The sequence below is a fragment of the Phyllobates terribilis genome, unplaced genomic scaffold (genome assembly GCF_046119375.1).
Source record: "Phyllobates terribilis strain yellow unplaced genomic scaffold, ASM4611937v1 Scaffold_1__5_contigs__length_1240528914, whole genome shotgun sequence".
Taxonomy (NCBI): Eukaryota; Metazoa; Chordata; class Amphibia; order Anura; family Dendrobatidae; genus Phyllobates; species Phyllobates terribilis.
Genome location: NW_027362761.1, coordinates 1,120,043,021 through 1,120,067,851, shown reverse-complemented (window position 1 = coordinate 1,120,067,851; position 24,831 = coordinate 1,120,043,021). Strand labels below are relative to the sequence as shown.

General features: G+C 40.0%; 1 protein-coding gene across 3 annotated transcripts in view; it reads right to left on the bottom strand.

Annotated features, from left to right (window-relative positions):
* The window catches only part of PPARGC1A (PPARG coactivator 1 alpha), a 153,966-nt gene that overhangs the window by 42,619 nt on the left and 86,516 nt on the right, over positions 1-24,831 (bottom strand). For all 3 annotated transcript variants that reach the window (XM_073646781.1, XM_073646790.1, XM_073646797.1), the window contains 2 exons: positions 18,154-18,199; positions 17,971-18,044 (listed from right to left, as the gene is read on the bottom strand). In XM_073646781.1, the coding sequence (XP_073502882.1) occupies positions 17,971-18,044; positions 18,154-18,199 (120 nt within the window). The remainder of the gene's footprint in view (positions 1-17,970; positions 18,045-18,153; positions 18,200-24,831) is intronic.

The following is a 24,831-nucleotide window of genomic DNA, read 5'->3' as shown; positions in this document are numbered from 1 at the left end:
ATTGGACAGACCATCAGCAAATTTGGTTTTCAGTACCATCTTTATGCTGATGACACACAACTATACACCTCATCCCCTGACTTTACCCCGGCTGTACTACAGAACACCAGTGACTGTCTGGCCGCAGTTTCCAACATCATGTCCGCTCTCTATCTGGAACTCAAGCTTTCCAAAACTGAATTTCTTCTGCTCCCACCGTCTACTCACCTCCCTAAGTCTGACTTCTCCCTCTCCGTGTGTGGCACCACAATAACGCCGAGCCAGCAGGCGCGTTGTCTGGGCGTTGTGTTTGACACCAATCTTTCCTTTACCTTCCATATACAATCTCTTGCCCGCTCTTGTTGCTTGCACCTGAAGAACATCTCTAGAATCCGCCCCTTTCTCACCTTGGAAACAACAAAAACCCTCACTGTTGCCCTGATCCACTCCCGCCTTGTCTACTGTAACTCTCTATTAATTGGCCTCCCCCTCACTCGACTTTCCCCTCTTCAGTCCATCCTTAATGCTGCAGCCAGGGTCATCTATTTGGCTAACCGTTACTCAGACTCCTTCACTCTGTGCAAGTCATTGCACTGGCTGCCCATGAATTATAGGATCCAATTTAAATTGCTTGTTCTCACCCACAAAGCTCTCCACCGTGCGGCACCCCCTACATCTCTTCCCTCATTTCTGTTTATCGGCCTACCCGTTCTCTACGCTCCGCAAGTGACTTTCGACTAACATCCGCACTAATCCGTACCTCCCACTCCCGGCTCCAAGACTTCTCCCAAGCTGCACCTACTCTTTGGAATGCTCTACCCCAAGAAATTAGGACGAACCACAACATACCCAGTTTTAGGCGCTCCCTAAAAACACACCTGTTTAGGGCGGCCTATCACGTTCCCTAATTGAAATCCTTTTATATTCTTATAGCCCATCCCTTACTTCTCCAAACAGGCTGGTGATGAGCTCATACAGCCTTTATCTATCCCTCATCCCCTCATGATGGCTGGACCATCCTTGTAAATAAACTGCTATACTTTGTGTCACCCCCACCTCATTGTAGATTGTAAGCTCTTACGAGCAAGGTCGTCATTATTTTTGCTTTAATTATTGTATTATCTTTAACTGTTACTTATGACCGTTGTATATGAACCTCTGAATTGTAAAACGCTGCGGAATATGTTGGCGCTATATAAATAAAGAGTATTATTATTATTACTACATGCAGATTCCTGCTCTGCAGCGCATGCGACCTGCCACAGGATGTTTTGCAGCTCGCAGAAAACCAGGAGATGCTAGTTCTCATCTTCCTCACTTCATGAAGGAGCTGAAGATTAAATATCTTGACTATTATAGCAAGGATAAGTGTGGGGGGGGTGGTGTTACTGTGAGGGGACATTATGGGGCAATGGGAGAAAAATTGTATAGTCAGAGAGAGGGACATTATATAGAGGGGCAATGTCTGGGATACCGTATTTTAGAGAGGGGTAGTATGGGGGACCTTATGGAAGGGGGCAGTATGGGGGATATTATGGACAGCAGCAGTGTGGGGAAACATTATAGAGAGGGACAGCGTGGGGGGGACATTAAGGAGAGGGCAGTGTGAGAGGCACTTTTGGTGCAGAAAGCATAGTAAGTGTCAATTTGGTTCAGGGGCACAGCATGGGAGATATTTTTAGTCATGAGGCATTATAATGCTACTTTTATTTTTAATGGCATTATGTCAGGAAGTGATGCCGAAGACCGGAGAAGAGGGAAGTCTGGAGAGCTGAGCTGTGAGGATGAAATATTATCATGGCGTCTGTACTATGACAAAAATGTTGGAGAAAAAAGAGATGGGAATTACTTCAATCAGGGAATTACTTCAATCACCTATAAGGTACTTGGATGTAAATGTTTATCTGTGATACTGACTTCATTTCATCAGTACTGTGATTCCTGTATGGTCTTCAATCTGATTATGGCTGGTAACAACAACTCCCAGTATCTCCTTACCATTGTTAAGAACATACTGGGAGTTGCAAGTTCACATGATACAAGTGTATATAGGGCTGACCTGAAACTGCAATTGATCACTGTACTAAGCTTGGTGATTTATTCCTGTACTGACGGTGGTTCTGGTGCTGTATACATGTAATGACGGTGGTCCTAGTGATGTATTCATTTAATGATTGTGGTTCTGGTGCTGTATTCAAGTACTGATAGTGGATCTGATTGCGCATGCATATACTGAAAGTGGTTCTGGTCTTGTACACATGTAGCAATCCAAAATGTGTTTCATGGCTATGTTAAAACTCAAAAATCCTAAAAACTTAGTTTTGAGATTATGAGGTAAATTTAGTTGAGTTTCTGCTCTAAAAACTCAGTGTAAATTTGGGTGTATTCATGCTGATTTTTTTGGAGCAGAATCTGGGCAGAAACTCTCCAAATCCTTTTCAAATACTTGGTTCTGATTATGTATTTATGTACTGACTGATGTTCTGGTGATGCATTTCTGAAAGTACCCCTTCACATTTTTTTGCAGTCCTTGGACTAAAAAATGTTATGCACCCCTGTATTAAACAGTTGCCTATTTATTTGAATGAGTTCTCTGCAATAGCACCTCTCTCCTGTAGTGGCCACTATAGGAGGTGAAAGAAGCTGAACAGTGAGGATTTCAGCTGCTACTCCCATGGTGATCAGGAAATCTCTAGATGATCTATACACAGGCCATAGACATAATATAATTAATATCCAATAACTAACAGGAATTTTGTTTAAAATAAACTTTAAAGCTTTAAAGTAAATTTTCAGAATAAACTGTCATGTGTGTGAACATTAGGAAGAACATACTATTTCTGGCCATTATATGCTTTTAGCATCATCCATTTTCTCCAGTTTTACTGCTGCGGGCTCTATCACTAATTTGCAATTGACTCTTAGCTAGTGGGTAGACACTAGCGGTTATGATGTTGCCAATACAGTAAACATTCAGAATAATGAGTTGAGGAAACGGGAGAGGGGAAGAAGTGGCTCATAAGAGGAGAAAGAAGAAGATTTCTCTGATAAGATATGTTATATTTCTTATATTTACTTGTACTTTTGATTTATCCAAAGTTTGCTGAAAGTGCAGTTCTCATTTACTGGAGCATTTACGATCGGCTACATGTTTGCCGATAGGAGGTCATTTAATAGCCTGTTTAGACAAGCTGACCGCACTTTTGATGTGAACAGGATGATCAGTAATAAATCATTCTGCACATAGGCTGTCACTGTTCTCTGCAGCACAGGTCCTGTTTACAATGTGCTGCCGAGAATGATGATGCTTAAGTAAGCTTAAAAATAATTTTATGCAACAAGCAAGCATTTTATCCAATAGTCGGGTGCCTAACAGCCTGGCTACACTGCCCAATTATCGGGAAATGAGCGTTTCCTAGGAAAATTATTTGTTTCTGATAATTGTTAAGAGTAAATGCACCTTAAAGAGGTTATCCAGCCTTGGGCTACAAGTCTGCAGTCACTCTACATGACTGCAGACTTGTGAATCCTCACAACACACGCTGTGAGGATTCACGCGTGCCGTCCCTGGGAGCAGGCGGTTTGCACACTTTTGGCCCCATTCCGACTAGACTTGCATTGAGCGAGGCCACGCTTATCTATTCAGCACATGACCACATGCTTGTAAATCGCTTATTCGCAGTCACGCGCCCGCCACTCCCAGCACTAACACTGGAGAATCTTCACAGCGCACACAAATCTGAAAATTCACAAGTCTGCATAGGCCGAACAACCCCTTTAAGAAGCTCTAGCTGCCTTATCTGCCTTTAGAGCCACTAGATTGCTTAGAAATCTGACTTTAAAAGGGGTAATATATTTTTTGAGGGGTTCGGAGCAGGGAAAGTAATAGAAATATTTCAAGCAGATACTATGACACCACTAGCCAGAATATACAGTCCCTCAAAAATAAATAATAAGATAATAGCTTAAAAAAAAAAAAAAAAAAGAATAAATTAGAGATAATATTATACCAGAATAAATAAAATAATCAAAAAATAAATAAAAATGACCTAAGTATTATTGTTTCTATGCACCACATTCATTTCCCAACCTTAAACCATCTTTATATCGCCTTTAAGAGGCAGAAGAATAAGAGCGCTGTAGTGTTCAGTCTATTACAACCACCTGCTGCTTTTACAATAAGAAGCGTTATTAGAAAGAAATGTCCGTCAGAATAAAATAAGCAACTGAGCAGCAAATGTCACCGACCAGCACGAGCATAATTCTAATTTACGCTAATCCAAACATGAACCGGCATAAGTAGGAAACCAGTTTAAACCACGGACCAGCATCAGGATGAACCAGTATAAACTCTGAACCAGCATCAACCATAAATCAGCATAAGCTACAGACTGCAAGTTGTATTCCCCTGATGACTCACAAACCCTGCCACATTGGCAGCTACGAGGCAAAATCATTTAATACAAAGACTGTCAGAGACTAGCACGGCTGCATCTGCCCGAGGCAAATAAAACAGGCTCAGGTCTCCGGTGACACAAAGACGACAAAGTAATGGGCAAACGCAGCCAGCGACAGCCATTTTTATCTTTAAAGATGTACATCTTACAATTTGTAAACAACAATATCCGCCGAGACGACAACAAGGAAACAACGGGGAAAAAAAGTCTTAAGAAACAAACACTCGGATTGGAGAGGAGACGCACAATTTTAATCCTCCGCATCTAGAAATGGATGTTCTGTAGCGGGAAAATGTCAGAAACAAGTCGTACCAGGTGCAGCTGAAAGCTTCGGCATATTTTGTCTGGATTTTGTTTTCTACAACCCGCAGTGGAATATTTCCTCGCTGCTGTTATATTGTATGTACACAATCAATTTTGAAGATGCGAATCAAATGACATCACATAAACATGAAAGAAAATGCAAAAATTATAAGGGATGTTCAGACTGCGGAGAACAGGTTACAGGCAGCCACAGGCTGAATGCAAGAATATGTATCATAGTGAAGTATAGTCTCTTCCAGTGGCGGAGGACCCCTGTGCAAGAACAATATATGGGCCCTTTAGAGCCCAATAGCCCCCCATAATGTACATATCCACCTGCTTTGGAAAGCAGGTGGAAACTCTTTACAGAACCGAACGCTCAGCCACCCAACAATCATTAAAAGGTAATTGTACTTTACAGTGAAATTCAGAGTAAGTTGTCATGTGTGAGTACATGAGGAATAACACTATATTGGCGCAATTACATTACTTGTGTCTTGCGTTTTCATCAGTTTTCCCCTCTGCAGGCTCCATCTCTTAATTTGCAATTGACACTAAGCTGGGGTGGGAGCAAACTAGCATGCAGGAATGAATTCCTTCTCTTCTTCCTTAGTTAGCACACAGTGAGACGGAGCAGCAGCATGGAGGAAATTCTACAGCAGTACTAAGCTGTGCAGATGTGAATCCAGCTCTCAAGTGAGTTAAACAAATTGTTAGAAATCTTGGCACAATCTATCTGTGTCTCCCTCTGCATGTATTCTCATTCTCCTTTGCAGTATAATGTAGTTTTGTCTTGCGCAAGACAAAGTTGAGCTATTTTTCAGAGTGGATGGTGAGTTCAGGAAAAAGGGGTAACAGAAGAAGTGGCTCATAAGTGAGGATATGAGATGAATTTTCAGATAAGACTTATTATAAAGATTCTTATATTCACATGTACTATTGATTTCTGCAAACTTTATTTAAAGTAATGATCACTTTGAAAGTGTCAGAATATTTATTATTTATTTTACTCACTTAAATAGCACCATTAATTCCACAGCGCCTTACACACATTATCATCACTGTCCCCATTGGGGCTCACAATCTAGATTCCCTATCAGTATGTCTTTGGAGTGTGGAAGGAAACCGGAGAACCAGGAGGAAACCCACACAAACACGGGGAGAACATACAAACTCCTTGAAGATGTTATCCTTGGTGGGATTTGAACCCAGGACCCCAGCGCTGCAAGGCTGATGCAGTGCTAGCCACTGAGCCACCGTGCTGACATATCCAAGCAACGTAACTTTCCATTTTAAGAATACTACATTAGGCTAAAGTAAATAGTGCTTAGGCCCTGCTATCGAAGGGGAATACCATACAATTCTGATTGGTGGGTGTCCAATTGCAGATAACCCCAATATGTCAATGAACATTGTTGCCATGAGATTGCTGAGAGAAGCATGCTCACTTGACTGTTTATGTACCTATGGCACTGTATGGGCATACCCTCACGTCCGCCACCCACTCATAATATGCTTCTCTATACAGTATGAAAAATAGGTATACCAATCTGTACAACCTCGTCAAAGACCATAAGGAGGCTCTTTTGGCCACTGTAGGAGTCCTAGGGATATGTTCTACTTATACACCAGGAACATTTTTTAATGTTAGTCTCAGATGTAGTGTCCGCAGACCCAATGGCCATTATGTGAGCACGGGTCACTATCGCACGTAATGTTCGGACTGTTCAGGATTCGGGACGGAATCTTATGTCACATTTTATAACATCACGTGGGAAATGGGCTGAAATGTGATAAACATGAAAACACAAAGGAGTTCAGTATATTAGGCTTTCTTATCTAATCTGTAAGATAACATATCAGCTACACGCTTAATCGCGTAGGTGATTGCTGCTGAAAAATGTGAAAACTTGATGAAAATGAGCTAATTAATTAAACGTCGTCTACCTCTCGTTGACAATGGCGATGTGTTTATTACGGCCTGACAACCTGTAATAACTGTGTGCATACAATAACTACATGATAAGGGCTGGCTACAATATTCTGCTACAATAGTAGCATTCAGTATTACTTATATATAGAATTACTTTATCTTATATAACTTATTGACCAAGGCAAATAAGCCTCATTGGATGGAAATGTCACATTTTTTGATTGTCCATATATTTCAACTACTTGAGAATTAGTAGTGCAGGACAATGTAAATGTTCATGGCATACTTTTGATTTTCCATGGAATACTAAATACATCATGTTATAATATCTGATTTTATTGGCTCTGTCTTTATGGGCAGCTTATCTCCAAGCAGTGGTTGGATGGGCTTGGCCAGTGTGGACCATTTGGTGTTGCCAGATGTTTCCAATTGTTGCAGGGTGACTGCAATCTACATACAGAAAGGAAACTAAACATGAAAAGATACCCATTTAATTAATTAGGGGTCCATTTTTTTTATACGGTCCTCCAATGCCAGTGGATGTGGCACTTGGCTTTAGCAAAGGGAGTTTAAAAAAATCTGTAACATAAATGACGTCCTAGAAAAAAATATATATGTTTTTTAGTATGGGATCCCATCAAACTTTACATTCTGATCTCAACTGTAGTCAATGGGTGGAAGAAAACCCTAAGGTTAAGTTCCCATGATGAGTTTTAGACGCTGCGTATTTTCGCAGCACAAGAAATGCAGCATCTTACAGTTACAACAAAGCTGATGGGGTTTATAGGAATCTCGTGCCCACTGTTCTTTTTTTCTGCAAAAACTGACCTGCGGTGTGTGTTTGAAATCCGAAACAAGTCAATTTCAATAGTGGGTACACTGAGTTTTATGTGCAAGATTTCAGCATAAAATTGCATTAGATGCCAAAAATAGGCAAACATATCACTCTCTAAAAGGAGAAAGTTTACCCCTAAAATCCCAGTGAGAGGCCTCTCATACAGCTAAATCAGATTTCATGCTTTGCACTGATGAAGGGCAACACCCAGAAACATGTGTTTTCAAATTGAGACTCTGGTTTGGCTTTTATCCTAAGTCATGTGGCAAGGCTCGCTAATGGGTCAATAGTGAATTTTAGGATTGCTATTAAATAGGTGGCGCTAGAGTTCAAATCCTTTTCCTCTCCCTTGTAGAAACGCACTAAAAATGTTGTCAAAGTAAAAGACCAGGAAATATCAAAAAACAAAGCAGCTTTATTTAAAATGGATCATACCAAAAAGAGACAAAAGCTGCAGCATCAAAAACGCAATAAAAATGCATGTAAAAAAAAGTGCAAAAAAGGCAATGAAAAACCACAAGTAACCTAATTTACCTAATAGATGCAGAAAATTTTCATCATTTAAAAGTCACCAAATACTCATCATGGGAACTTAGTCTAAAAGGGCTGTCCTATAACATTTCCACAGGATGGATGATAAATGTATGATTACTGGGGATAATACTCCTGTGATCGACCCAAAGTCCCCTTTGTAAATCGAGTGGTAGCGCACAGGGGACCACAGCACCATTGACTGTCTATAGGAGAGGTGGTCACACCTGCTCACTATCAATCCAGTTGCAGAGGGGATTTGGGCCTCTGTTCTTAAAATCAGTGGGGGTCTCAGCAGCCAAATTCACAGTAATCATTCATTTATCTTCTATCCTGTGGATAAGGGACAAATGTTATTTATAGGAAAACCCCTTTAGGATATCCCACCCTTTGTTTGTAGTTGCAGTCAGATTGTAAAGTTTGAGGAAGGTATCCCATTCTAAAAAAATATATATATTAGCAGTTTAGGCTTGTGGTATGTAAAGGAGATTTTATATTTATTTTTTTTTTTCTGGGACTTCCTTTATGTTATTCATGGGACAACCCTCTTATAGTCTCATAGTTAGAAGACTGAAGGAAGACACAACCCAACGAGTTCCACCTATAACTGAACACTTGGAGATGTTCATACTTTAATCCTTTAGACACATCGTATGAAGAGCAATCACTGGATAAGGACACTATGGACGGAAGAGTAGAAGGAACAAAGTGAAGAGGAAGACCAGCAACCCGATGGCTTGATACTATCAAAATAACAGAGGAGAAGACCCTGGTGGACCTATCTACAGTAGGCTTGACAAGATTGATCTTACTACAGAGCGTTTATCCATCAAGTCGCCATGGCTCGAGATGGAGTTAGTAATAAATACAACAGACAACGGCCATATTTTCTAGTTTCTGAATGGTTCCTCAACAGTAAAAAAGAAACACAAAACATAAAAAAACCTGCTATATAAGCAAGTATAAAAGACATTAATAACACAAGCCAACGAAATGATTCTCGCACCCCGAAGATACAATGGGAATATAGCCACAATATAAAATCTCCCAACCTGGAAAAGACATTTCACAAATAAATGGCTGATAGGAGACAACAAGCAAAGCCTTTATCTAATGATCTCCAATGACATGGAGAACGTTCATGCGTCTTTCATTCTATCAGATGAAAAATAACTTTGGGCGAGAGAACACCCAACGACGTCTTCAAGGTCACTTGACTGTATCTGCATAATTACCAAGGGCAATGTTCCTGCGAGGATGGTTATGGCCTGTACTCGAGCGTGTCCCTTATTACACTTTATTAGAACACTATGTTAGTACGACGCCACAAACACAATGTGACAATGAAGCTATAACATAATACGCGGCGCGCGAGAATCCTCGTCCGCCACAAAGAATTCACTTACATGAAAGGCACGTTTTATGTTTTTTTGTCTCATAATTGAAATGACATTTTACGGCTTATCAAATCTATGCACACATAGCTTACTATAACCAGCGCTAGGACAAATGTTCCAGGCTGATGTAAACATTTTCCCCAATAAAACCATAAAAAAAAACACTTTATGAAGCTCTTGTAATCTGTTGGCAAAGAGCTAAGATTTAGGGCTATCAGCGCGGCAATACAATGGCATTACAGCCATTTGTTAGCCGTATCAGCATATTCGCGTTTAAATTGCATATATCACATAAAAAGAGATATATAAGCCGGTTGTCAGTGACAGATTTGCCAACAAGACATCTGTTCCACAGACTTCAAACAATCAGACCGACAAAAAGTCAGGACAAAGTAGATGGAAAGGGGAATAGGGGCTACCTGTCCTAATGAGCCCCTCGGCTAACTAACAGACCTGGGGGCAGCCGGGGACAATGGATGGACAGGATTGTGTGTAAGCAGCGCACATCTCCATGGCAGTGCTAACACCTCATCACAACAATGCTGGCTCGTACGTAGCTATGTGCACGATATATACACTACATATACAAGGGGCAGAGAGGAAAGTTATCTCTCCCTATCCTCTTACTGGTGATAAAGGATTTTTATAGTTCTTTCATGTGCTGGCTATGACGGTATCCACCTGGACACCATCGTGCTGTTTTATGCTCATAGTTCAGTGGCTGCGTCTCCATTACAAAGTCTTCTTCTTTGTTCACTGTAGCTCACACTTTAGGCTAAGACTGACTATAGTCTATCTATCTATCTATCTATCTATCTATCTATCTATCTATCTATCTATCCCTCTATCTATCTATCTATCTATCTATCTATCTCTCTATCTATCTATCTATCTATCTAATCTGTTGTCTTCTATCGATCTACTGTCTTATATCTATCTGTCTTCTATCTATCTAATGTCTTATATCTATCTATCTATCATTTATCTATCTATCCATCTTTCTATCTATCTATCTACCTATCTATTATTCACATCTATCTATTATCTAATGTCTTCTATCTATCTATTGTCTTATATCAATTTATCTATCTATTGTCTTCTATCTAATGTCTTATATCTATCTATATATTGTCTTCTATCTATCTATCTATTGTCTTCTATCTATATATCTATCTATCTATTATCTATCTATCTAATGTTTTCTATCTATCTATATATCTATCTAATGTCTTCTATCTATCTAATGTTTTCTATCTATTTATATATCTATCTATCTAATGTCTTCTCTCTAATGTCTTTATCTATCTATCTAATGTCTTCTATCTATCTATCTACAGTACAGACCAAAAGTTTGGACACACCTCATTTAAAGATTTTTCTGTATTTTCATGACTATGAAAATTGTACGTTCACACTGAAGGCATCAAAACTATGAATTAACACATGTGGAATTATATACTTAACAAAAAAGTGTGAAACAACTGAAAATATGTCTTATATTCTAGGTTCTTCAAAGTAGCCACCTTTTGCTTTGATGACTGCTTTGCACACTCTTTGCATTCTCTTGATGAGCTTCAAGAGGTAGTCACCGGAAATGGTCTTCCAACAATCTTGAAGGAGTTCCCAGAGATGCTTAGCACTTGTTGGCCCTTTTGCCTTCACTCTGCGGCTCAGCTCACCCCAAACCATCTCGATAGGGTTCAGGTCTGGTGACTGTGGAGGCCAGGTCATCTGGCGTAGCACCCCATCACTCTCCTTCTTGGTCAAATAGCCCTTACACAGCCTGGAGGTGTGTTTGGGGTCATTCTCCTGTTGAAAAATAAATGATGGTCCAACTAAACGCAAACCGGATGGAATAGCATGCCGCTTCAAGATGCTGTGGTAGCCATGCTGGTTCAGTATGCCTTCAATTTTGAATAAATCCCCAACAGTGTCACCAGCAAAGCACCCCCACACCATCACACCTCCTCCTCCATGCTTCACGGTGGGAACCAGGCATGTAGACTCCATCCGTTCACCTTTTCTGCGTCGCACAAAGACACGGTGGTTGGAACCAAAGGTCTCAAATTTGGACTCATCAGACCAAAGCACAGATTTCCACTGGTCTAATGTCCATTCTTTGTGTTCTTTAGCCCAAAGAAGCCTCTTCTGCTTGTTGCCTGTCCTTAGCAGTGGTTTCCTAGCCGCTGTTTTACCATGAAGGCCTGCTGCACAAAGCCTCCTCTTAACAGTTGTTGTAGAGATGTGTCTGCTGCTAGAACGCTGTGTGGCATTGACCCGGTCTCTAATCTGAGCTGCTGTTAACCTGCGATTTCGGAGGCTGGTGACTCGGATAAACTTATCCTCAGAAGCAGAGGTGACTCTTGGTCTTCCTTTCCTGAGGCGGTCCTCATGTGAGCCAGTTTCTTTGTAGCGCTTGATGGTTTTTGCAACTGCACTTGGGGACACATTCAAAGTTTGCCCAATTTTTCAGACTGACTGACCTTCATTTCTTAAAGTAATGATGGCCACTCGTTTTCTTTACTTAGCTGCTTTTTTCTTGCCATAATACAAATTCTAACAGTCTATTCAGTAGGACTATCAGCTGTGTATCCACCTGACTTCTGCACAACACAATTGATGGTCCCATCCCCATTTATAAGGCAAGAAATCCCACTTATTAAACCTGACAGGGCACACCTGTGAAGTGAAAACCATTTCCGGTGACTACCTCTTGAAGCTCATCAAGAGAATGCCAAGAGTGTGCAAAGCAGTCATCAAAGCAAAAGGTGGCTACTTTGAAGAACCTAGAATATAAGACATATTTTCAGTTGTTTCACACTTTTTTGTTAAGTATATAATTCCACATGTGTTAATTCATAGTTTTGATGCCTTCAGTGTGAATGTACAATTTTCATAGTCATGAAAATACAGAAAAATCTTTAAATGAGAAGGTGTGTCCAAACTTTTGGTCTGTACTGTATCTATCTAATGTCTTCTATCTATCTAATGTTTTCTATCTATCTATCTAATGTCTTCTATCTATATATCTATGTATATATCTATCTATCTATCAATTTTTTTCCCAGCAGAGGTGATAACAAAAGGTTATGGCCCCATCACAATATGTTCCCTTTGTCATGGCTGATGAGCACACATGAATTGGCCAATTTGTGCACTAAGTCCCTTAATTTTATATTTCAGTAATTCTGGCCAAACTCATTTATTCATTATTTCTACAGCGCACATATCTTAGCGCACACAGTGTGCCACCGCTGCTGCATTCTTGTGTCTGTATTTACTGCAGTGGCAGCAGCTTTCACCTGTTGACATTTGCTCGTTCTGTTAGGACCTGCTGGTCAGTGTTTGCAGCATACATTTGGCAGTGGTGACTCCTCCTTAGTTGACTTAGCTCCTTTCACCATCAAGTCTAAGACTAAGTTCACAATAGCGCTTGCAAAATTTTCCCTTTCTACGTCCAGAAAAAACCTGACGACTTTTCCCGCGTATTGTCATCCATGTGCCATCCATGTGTCCAATTTTAACATCTATATGACATCCGATACTTACATGAACAATGTAATAAATAATAAAGGACAAATATAGTTTTTCCTATCTTCATAATTGTAATGTATCCATGAAAAACACGACATACGGATGGTAACCAATATGTGATCTGTTTTCTATGCATCCATTGACTTATATGGGGGAGTCTGATCCAGAATACGGATCACAGTAATGCAAGTTGCGATTCTTTACATGCAGACTTGTTGTTTTCCATATGCCATCAGCTTTGCACACTGACACTTCATATGTTCATCTAAACGAGTCCTAAGGATGTTTTAAATTAATGTTTAATCCTATCTGACCTTTAAATTTTTAGGCTTGTAGGTTAGGGTCCCATCATAAAAGGTCGCCTTGTCATAGTTGGTGGGCACACACAAATTGGCCACTTTGTGCTTTAAATATCTTATTTTATATACAGTATATACAGTATATCTAACGAATATTCATTCAGATCAAAGGGAATCTGTCATCAGGTTTTTGCTATGTAATCTCAGGGCAGCATGAGGTAGGAGCTGAGACACAGATTTCAGCAATGTGTCTATTATTAAGCTGTGTGCTGTTGTTTCAATACAATGAATGTTTTATCACCAAGAGATTATCACTGCCTGGACTACAGCTCACATGAACCCTGGTCCGACCATGCCTCCTCCTCTGATTAGCAGTTTTCTGTCAATAGAAAATGTACATAAAGTGTGTGGGTGGGGTTAGCTTTTTGAGCTCTGCTGTATTGTTACATCTAAAAACTCTGATTGTATCACAACTGCTGCACCCAGTAAACTAAGTGATATATCATCGGAATCAGGGTCTCTTTGCCTACATTATGCTGCTGTCAGATCGGGTAGCAAAAACCTGGTGACAGATTCCCTTTAAGGGGCACACCATATTTTTCCTATAATTTGTAACTTCTTATACTTCTTGCCACTTTGTAGAAGTAGTGAAGAAAGAAGGTGAGGGGGATTCTAGATTGTAACAGATTTACCATCACGGATTAGCACAAACTTAGCAGGGGTGTATTTCAATTTCTGGTGTTAGGTCCAAACAAAATTTGGCCAAAGTTTAAATGCATTTTGGCTCAAAAGAGTTTAACGCTGGAGTAAGAAAGTGTCAGAGTAAGGAACTCTCCCCCATAGTTTTGAGCATTCAGGACTTGCAGGAGAACCATCCATCCTCGAGTTTTGACATTACATTACCAGCGGAGGAACCTGACTACATAAGATTCTGGAAAGACAAGTCTCACAAGCCTTAGGCTTCTCTTATTTGATCAACCTCACACTACTTAAAACATAAAGATATTTCACCTGAAGATGAAATGTGTTACTGCTCCTCGCAGGAGCCTGTTCCACTCGTTTAACTAAACCATCAGCCACCATTGCCTCTCCGTGTACTGACAGACTGGAAGGGACCTGTCTGCATTGAAAGAATGTAACAATGTAATTAACAGACAAAATGACAAGCTTATAAGAGAGAATATGGAAACTGTCTCCTGCAACTAGTCTGTGATAAATCTGTTTTGGCAACAATAACAAAAAAAAAAGAAAAAGTGATAATCCCGGCTGAAGATAAGCTCCCTCATAAAGCCCAGAATGATGTATTCAGTGTACATGCCGCACAGTCTGTTATTTCGGTGCTAATTTTTAATGCGTGCAAAGAGGGGAAACAAAAAGACACATAGATAAAGAAGAAATATTTTCTCAATTAAAATGGGAATGTTCCGAAAAGTGAAGAAAAAGTTAAACAGGGATTTTATGTAAAGAAACTTCTTCAACTTTCTTAAAGACTTTATGGGGAAAATTACTATTGTTTCATATGCCAGTCTTAATGATAAGTCATCCCAAGTAAGTAAGATGTGGTAGATTTAGTAAGAGTTGAGTTGCACTCCTTTAAATAAATATGGCGCCCCTTACTCCAGCCCATGTCTTAAGACTGGCATATCAAAGTTAACACATTTTATAAATTTGGGTGGTCCAAGTGCCATAAACTGAAACCTACACCAGATATGATCTTGTGTAGATTCTCGCTAGAGTCTAAGCCTATTACTGGCGTACATTATAGTGAATATTTTAGATCTTACACAAGGCCTTACCCGCTCTATAGAAAAGTGGCATAAAATAGGGCATTCCAAAAAATTAGCGATTTTGTGAAAACTAAAATACACGCCTTTGTAATTTTTTTTTTAATTCTTTACTATTTTCATGATCTCTTTTAACAGATAATAAAATAAGGCATTGTTTCTGGAGGATAAAAGAACATACAAACCAAAATATTGCAAAAATTTTGCAAATTGCCTCTTGAGGGAGGATGAGGACTTGAATTCTATAGCTGTTGGAAGCAGCAATCCTACAAGTCACTCATCAACCCTTTAACGAGTTTTTCAATACGACTTAGGATAAAAGCCAAACCATAATCTCAGTTTGCAGACACGGTGTTTCAGGGTGTTGCCCCTTGTCAGTGCAAAGTATGAGAACTGATTTGGCTAGGTGATGAGAAACGTTACCCCCTAGACTTCAGTTCAGAGCCTCTCACCATGCCAAATCAGTTCTCATACTTTGCACTGATGAGGGGCAATACCCTGAAACACAGTGTCTGAACATTGAGATTCTGATTTGGTTTTTTTCCTAAGTCATATTGCACGACTCGATAAAGGGTCGATAGTGTATTGTAGGATTGCTGCTTTCAAGAGGTGGCGCTATAGAGTTCAGGTCCTCTTCCTCTCTGAAAAGGCAATTTGCATATTATATTTCCCAGAGGAGCATTGCACGGCAAATGGCATGCCACAGCCGGTATGTCACTCTCCACAAGGAGAAACGTTGCCCCTTAGGCTACAAACCAAAAGGCATACATGTACAGACTATGTGGCTGCTATAAAGCCCTTGAAGAAAAGGGTAAATTTTTCCATCTCATCCCCTTAATATACTAGTAGGTAAAACATGTGCAAGATTTTCCTATCTGGAGTAACTTCATTGCTAGTAACTACGGTGCCAGAACATGGCGCATCAATAAGGAAGAGGGATTAAACATCAGGCACTAGAGGTGTAGTTCCTTCCAACAGTCCAATAATGAACTCATCCCCCAAGGACGTGTATTGTATTTTAAGAAAATACTGGTGTAGCAATAGTTTTCCCTTTGACCCTCTAGTTTTTATTCTGCTTTCTGCTGAAATCTGACATAACATTTTAACAATTCAAAGTTATAAATTGTTAAATTATTTAGCGTTTTAATTTTTTACTACATTTTTTATGTAACTATTATATTACCTTAGTCCTATACCTAACCCTAGCTCTATTCCTAGTCCTAAAGCTAACCCTAGTCCTAGTTAAAGTTTGAAAATGTGTATAAAAATACAAAATTTATTTTCATTTTAGTGACCTGTTATTTTAAGAGGGGTCACTAAAATACACTTTTTTTTAAATTTAGAACAGCTAAAGGTCTCCATCCTCTCACAAAACTACAGGTGACAGGAAAGGCAGAGAACTGTGGGAGAGCACAGGGCATGATTCAATGCTGTCACTGCCTATACACAGCGCACCAGCAAGATGAGTTTGTCATAGTCTACAGTGCTCTGCATAGAAAGTGACCAAAAATACTAAATTCACTTTATTATACTAAGAGCTTTGATAAAAACCTATAGAGATTAACTTGAATATAACTTGGTATGCATCAAATGTGTAGGCACATGTTCACACTGGCCACTAAACAGACAAAACCTATGATAAAAAAAAAATGAGCAAATACCCTGCAGTAAATAAATAGCAAAAGTGTATGAAACATAGGGTACTTAGTTAACAGAAATTTGATTAAAAAAAACGAAAAGGTATCCCACCACGTCAAGGTGACCCTATTCAGGACGGTCCTAACCTCTAGTATTAAAACCTTACCACATGTGAAATGACGTAAATGTGAATAAGGGCTGAGCAGGACCAATACCCCGACTAATGGGCTTCCAGTAATGGGGAGCTATATAAACGTAATGTCCAGTTCATCACTTTAGGTTTTTGTTTCAGGTTTTTGCACTCTGTTGCAAATAACAGGGAGGACTCCCTTTTAAGTTGGACATTACATTTATATAGCTCCCCTTTGCTGGGTGTCCATTGGTCGGGGTATTGGTCCTGCTCGGCCCTTATTCACATTTATGTCATTGGACACATGGTAAGGTTTTAATATTAGAGGTTAGGACCGTCCCAAATAGGGTCACCTTGGCGTGGTGGGATGGCTTTTACGTTTTTTTGATCAAAATTATGTTAGCTAAGTACCCTATGTTATTTTCATGCACTATTGCAATTTATTTATTTACTGCAGGATATTTGCTCATTTCATTTTCATCTTAGGTTTTAAACTAAGAGCTTTGTCTGCCAGGCGAGCACTCACCGCTTTCCAAAGAGAAGCAACTCAGTGCAGTGAAGTCCAGGATCATTTGATAGTGGGGGTGGAGGCTGTGTTAAATTTTGCAGCCTCATGAAATTTTCCCAGGGCAAACATCCTGGTGGCCCCACCACACTATGCTACTACCAGGCACTAAATCATGCCACAATATTGTATCTCTGGAAAGAAGGTGAGCTCTTGAGCATAAGAATCGTGTATCAGACCAAAATGAACATGGGTCCCAGAGTAGTCACTGGGACCATACTGTTCATGTGCCTTTAGTAGTCAACTATCCTCTCTAAATTGAATTATTGATTTCTCCAGTTTTGGAGTGTGAGAGGAAACTAAAGAACCCGGTGGAAATCCACACTAACTTTAGAAGTGCAAACAAATTCCACACAGATGTTTGGATTCGAACCCGAGACTCCAGCAATGTAATGTACCAACCACTGACCCAAAAAGCTGGATTGGGAACAAGTTTAAAAATGGAGCCAAGAAATGTAGAAGGTTCTGTGAAATACTCATCCAACAACATAAATTCAATAATTCCTAATGCTCTTCTCCAGAAGTTTCCCAAAACATCTCCACCAAAAATATTGTCCAAAAATATTAACAATAATTAGTACTAACCTGCAGTTCCAGAGAGCTCCACACTTAAGGTTCGTTCAATAGTCTTGCTCTCAAATGGGGAACCCTTGGGGTCACTGGAAGACAGCGCATAATTATAAAAACAAGCTGAAATGGAGCTATTGTAGCCAAGACGAGAAGACACCCATCCCTTGCCAACAAATCTTGCCTTTACTTAATACTTACTTTGGTGACTCAGGTGTCAGAGGAAGTGACAGACTTGTTGACTTGGCTGTGAATAAGACAGAAAATAAATATGTTCAAGCATAGATGTAGATACTTCAATAAGGTTAGAACTGTTGTAGAAATGGTGTTTGTATTTTTGCATACAAAAATCAATATTTTCTCCAATTCTGGAATATTTATTCACAGTTATTATATTACATATTCCAAACTGATTCACTTACCTAAGGTATACACAAACCAGGGCCAGTTTTATGAAAAGTCAAGAATCAAATCAAACGCATAGGAAAAAAATAAAAGAAAAAAAGAACGTACAATCTGTATTCAGATGTTGATCTGCTGAGTTCAATGGCCCAAGGGCTAGCTACATAATTATGTGCAAATTAACACAGGCACTTTTGGAAAGTTCAAGTTATTCTTAGTTGTTTGCTAACTGAAGGGGCAAATATTAGTGGGGAGGCAAAATTCAAGTTATTTGTCGGTCACCACATTGAAAGGTGACTGTCCTCTAAAAAATAACTTAAATTTGTAGAAGTGGAAGGAGTTATGTTCTTGCATGTTGCTAACCTTTGTCTTATGTTGGCACTGTCATGGTTGGTCTCCGTTTAGAATCTCCACCTTTCGACATTCTCTATATTGTTCTACAAAAATTTAAATAGGAGACAATCTGGCTCCTATCAGATCAGTTAGTGTCAGGTTTAAAAATGTTCACAATATATGTATCCAAGGGAAAAGAGTATCTCCAGCCTAAACAAAGCAGGAATGGAAATACTTTAACAATTAGCCCAAAGCAGCAGCAGGAAATGTGTTGCAGCCTTATGGTGGTCATCAACCTATGGGTGGTCACAATATGCTGTGGGATTCCCCCACAATCTAAAGGTCCATTCAGACAAGCCAATAGAGGGTGAATAAGCCGGTGATCACCCAATGAATGAGCAAAATACTTGTTTGAAAGATGATCAGATAATTTATGCGGCCATAAAAATCACTTTTAGGGCAGGTGCACACGACCATTTTTCTCTTCATCCAAGAACGGTCTGATTATGCTGGTCATACTTTGATCAGAGTGGGATCAGTTTTTCTCAGAGGTGAAGAGAAAAAGACGTTTACCATCTTCTCCATAATGTCAATCTGTGAAATTTGAACTGCACTCGGATGTGTTATGTGCTTCGCAGAGGAACACAGCAAGACTGGCACCAAACCAGCAAAGGCGCAGCCACAGACACACTTGGCACAAGCTGCCCAGCTAGGCAAGCCCTTGACGGTCGGGAATACACTTCACCCAGCTCCCAGTAAATGTGAGGGGGGCTTTGGCAGAGCCCATCCCAGGTCCACTGTTGCCGGACAGAAGGCAACTGGTGACGCGGTCGGTGCTTAGTCAAGAACCAGATTAGTACCTCTGCAAGAACCCCAGAAAGTGAAACGAGAAGAGAAAATGAGAAAACCCCTGATAAGATAGCGAAACTTATGCTAGCACCACTCACCACCAAGCACATAGGAACTGCAATAAACAGCAAAGGACTGAGCAGGGAGCAGGTTTAAATATCCCACCTACAGATCAGGTGTTGATTATCTCCCAATCATCCCCAGACAGCTACTCCCTGCTAGCTTCAGCAGCAGACTGGACATAATCCCATCACTGCTTAGTGCCAGACACAACAGGGTCCTGCATTGCTTGGCACTGGGGAAGACAGCGTCCCATCTTCCCCAGGCAGAGAAATCAGTGAGAGTCACGGAGTCCCGCGTCCTCACACATCCCACAACACCAGAAAGCGAAGCTCCACAAGATTGGGACAGTTTCACTGCACGCGTAGTAGCTCCGTCTCCAGGGTCAGGACAATGGCGGCACTTGCGACCGAAAGCGGAGCACCGGACCCGCTCCATTCCCAAATGGGAGCACAGAAACACAATTCGTAACAGGATGTCGTCCGAGTGCGAGATGCTGTTTTCCACGGACCCATAGAACTGCTTTGTCGATACTGGTCTGACACTCGGATCAAAATCAGAGATGTCACCGATTTTTTTCCTTGGAACACTCAGTCCAAGGAAAAAATCGGACATGCACAGTGCCATAGAATAACATGAGTACGAAAACCATGGATAGCACTCATCCAATATAATCGGTCATGTGCACAAGCCCTTATAGGTAGCACATCGGCCCGTGTAAACGGGTGACGTGCTGCCAACAACATAATGCTGTATGGGGATATAATGATCAGTTTTTTGCTAAAAAAACAGGCCAATGAATGAGATCAATGTGTAAATAATCAATCAGCCATTTTAAACCCATCTAAAATTTCACAATGAGGATGTCTAGTGGCGAAATCCGCTGGTCAGAAATGGCCTATCATATCAAGATTCTGTGTTGGGCTCAGATCTTTCGAAGAAAAAAGGAAATCGGACATGCTAAATCTGAACATGTCCAATCCTTTATTCTCAATTAAAATAAGAGCGTGGAAACAAATGAGGATGCCAAGCTGTAGGCTAGTTGTAGATTTAGTAAATCATAATATTGCAGAACAGCGGAAGCATTAACCTTTTCTCTTAAAGAATTTGATGCCACGCAATGGATTTTGACATGGAAGAGTTGATCCAGTCACTTCTGCATACATTTTTGTATAGAAAAATGCGAAGTACTGTAGATTTATTACAATTTTATCATTATGATCGCACTACCCTGTCGCTCCTCTTCGGGAAAGACCCCCAGAAGAAGGTAAATAACAGGTGGCAAAGCTGTCAAATGCCAGCTTTTCGATTTGTAGACATCAGCTGGCCTGACATTACAATGTGTGCAGCCGAGGAGGGAAGCAGCTTGGTCGGGCCTTTGGCCAAATGAATTGTTAACAGGTGAATATCTAATTTTAGAAGAGTCAGAATACTTCACAACTAATTAAGTATTAAAACTGTTAGGCAATGATAGCTTTGGTTGGTGCTTGTGGAAATATGTGTTAAAGTATCAGCCTCAGCCTAGAAAACCCAATTGAAAGTCACCCCTAGCTGCACATAATGGATGCAGATATATTATGGGCTTAAATCGGTATTCCCATCTCCAAAATCCTATTTCAATGTGTAGTACATGTAATAATAATAATAATAATATTAGCAAATACCTTCATTTAGAAATATAGTATAGTTCTTCTGATTCGCTATGTCACTTACCCCATGTGCAGGCATCGCAGGTGCTTAGGTATCCATGGTTACTAAATAACTGTCACTATAGGAGTGGTCATAACCATGCATACCTAAGGTCCTGCAGTCCCTGCACATGGTGTAAGTGACATAGCGAATCAGAAGAACTATACTACATTTCTAATTGGAGGTATTTGCTAATATTATTATTACACCTACTACATATAGGATCTTGGAGATGGGAATACCCCTTTAAGCAAGTGAAGGAATCATTTGCAGTGTCTTGAAAAGTAGAAGTTTTCCTGAGTACAGTTAGAAGCTATCTGAAAGGGGAAGAAATCGTTTTTAGCACCTGAATAGGACACATTGGCTTATGTTAACATTGGGAGAAAAAAAAGCACAGATATGTCCTCCTTAACTTTTCCTCTAGGCTCAAAATGTCCTAAAATCAGTGTTATGGGATGACCAGCTTTGAAAGAAAAACATGTTTTTTTGATACTCTGTTGGATGTTTATGCTTTATGTAATATTGACTGTGATATAAAATGTTTTGCTAGCAAGTTGCGATATTGTTTGAATTGATATGATAAGATAAGGTATAGGTCGACACATCTGTTTTAGGGGCAAATTGTAATACCCTAATACATTTTCTGTTAAAACACTGGTAAATTCTCATCTGTTCAGTGAATAAAGTCTATGATTCATAATAATAATTGTGTTACTCCAATATAAAATTCTAGGTGGATAATATTCTTGAGAAAGGCTCACAGTTTGAAAAGCCAAAACGTGGCACGTACAGTTTTTTTTTCACTAGCCCAAGTCTCGGGTGCTGCCATTCTTTGCTGTATGGATAATATTCTAGCTATAGTTAGGGGATGTGCAGTTGTCCGGTATTGGCAGAAGAAAAATCTGCTGCAAATCTGCTGGAAAAACTTGATGTGTTGGTAAGGAAAACGCAGCATTAAATAGTCAAATAGTCAGTTTTTGACAAATTTTGATGCATTTTTTACTTGTTTTTTATATGGGTTTTTAATGCGTTTTTCCCATTCATTAGCATGGGTAAAATGTGTAGCAAAATGCTGAAATGCTATGTGCACACCTTTAGTATTTGCAGCATATACTGATGTGTTGGTCACAAAAATACAGTATAAAAGAGTTGCCTTTTGACACCTTTTTTAGATGCATTTTTGCTATTCATTAGTATGGGTGAAATCTGCGGCAAACATGCTTAAAGAATTGACAGATATAAACCTGCTGCAAATCTGCGAGGAAAAAAAAATCAAAGGGTGCATGAGACTTCAGAAATCTCATTCATTTTGTTGGGACTAGGAAACACTTCAGGTCTGGGGCAAATCTGCACAGAAAAAACGCGACAAAACCACAACGTGTGTACAGACCGAAAGGTAGAACTGAACCCCTGCACTGTGCAATTCAATACTACCTTAAAGGGAATCTGTCAGAAGGTTTTTGCTATGTAATCTGAAGACAGCAGGAGATAGAGTCTGAGACACAGAATTCAGGGATGTGTCACTTGTCAAAGTGTGTGCTGTAGTTTACTAACTGTGAAGGATTTATCACAAGTCCGGCAACGCCCCCTCCTGTGATAAGCAGCTCACTGTCTATGGACTTTGTATCCACAGAGTCTGGTGTGGGCGGGGTTAGCTGTGATGGGGGCGGGAATAGCTTTCTCAGCTCTACTTCTTATGAAATCTAAAAGCTCTGATTGTGTGAGAACGGCTGCACCCAGTAGTCTAAGTGATACATCGTTGGATTCAGCTTCTTTTTGCCGACATCAGTCAGCTCTTAGATAAGGTAGCAAAAACCTGCTGACAGATTCCCTTTAAGAAGAATGACATCTTAACCCTCAAATGAGAAGGAGACTTTAGTGACCATTCATGAGTTTAGATATAGAATGATTTATGAAGCGGGTTCTCATTGCTCTCTGGAGCTTCAGTGCTTCCAGTAGATTTCCACACTAACACTTTCAACATATTTCTCCCGACAAAAACCAGCATCATGAGTAGCGTCAGAAAAGTTCATGAACTAAGAGATGCATCCACTTTGCTTAGGGCATGAGTTCCATAAATATCATATTCTTCCCTCTCTATATGAATCATCAATAGAAGATTTTGGTGGAACTCCCCTTTAAGGAAATCTAGCAAACTTTTTGCTATCCTTTCAATGTTCACTCGGGTAAAAACAATATTTTCTGTTAATAAATTCAGATTCTGATTGGATGCTCCTGAAGAAGACTGACTTCATCTCACTATATTCTCGGCACTCATGGACAGGGAAGCCATCGGAGATATACTATGTGCTCTGAAGCTTCCGAGCTCTAGAATATACAGGAATGGTCAGACGGCATTTGTAATCACTTAGAATAGAAAGTATCTCGTTGTAATGGCTTCTCATTAAATGTGGACTAGGCGCTAAGTGTCTTCCTCGGACCGCTGTATCGAGACCTGCCACAAAGGGTTAAGCCTTACAAAATACTTAGCTTTTGTTCCGGCACAAAGATTACAAGTGGCACAAGCTGTTGAATAATAAACCGCCTCATATAGATTCTTTGCTTATCTCCTCGCCGCAATGAGGAATATATTATTTGATGCAAATCTCTCATGTCTTATATTGTGAATTTTTTTTTTCTTGCGATTTCTGACATTTTCGCACATTTTCCTGAGGATAAAGATTCACGAGATACTTTGCGCATTACGGTTTTCAAGGTATCACCGTTTTTTTTTAAAGAAGTGCTACTTTTATGGAGTTTCTCAAAAAATTATTAAATCTAAACACGTTCTTCAGGGTATAAATACATAAATAATCGTAGTAATAGGTTGGATCAGCATATATCGAGCCTCAATTATAACCCACCAGTGATTCGTAGCTAAGGACGTTAATTGTTTTGATAAATTGTCTAGTTATATTTTTGTGTTTTCCGGTATTTTTCATTAAGGTGTAGGTTTGTAATTAAAAGCTGCAAGAAAATCCTAGATAAATTGGAAGTCAAGGCCCCCGCCCCACCTTGGGTGGTTCCTGGCAAGGAGAATCAGAATTTTCCGTCGGGCGGCATCTCACACTTCCTTTGTATAGCACCAAATCCAGATGAATGACTCCACTTGGGTTTATATTACCAGGTCGATTTTAAGGAAAGTGGGGCCCCTGTGGGCTACAAGCAGAGTTGGACCCCTTCCACCTCTTGTTTGGGTAGCTAGTTTCATCATTAAAAAAATCCTAAAGTGGTTGTCCACTTATATGATATTGACGATCTACCCTTGTGATATGTTATTAATATCAGATTGATGGGGTCCAACACCCGGCGCCCCCACTGATGAGCTGTGAACAGACCAGCAGCTGCTACACACTGAGTGCCGTCCACTGCCGAGGCTTACAACTGCTGATCGGTGGGACCGCCAGGAGTTGGACTTCCACTGATCAGATACTGGTGAACTATCCTAATATGAGCGGACAACCCCTTTAATGTTTCTACCTGAAAACTGCAACACATTGCCATATAATACTCCAATGCAATACCCATATAACACTACTAAAACTA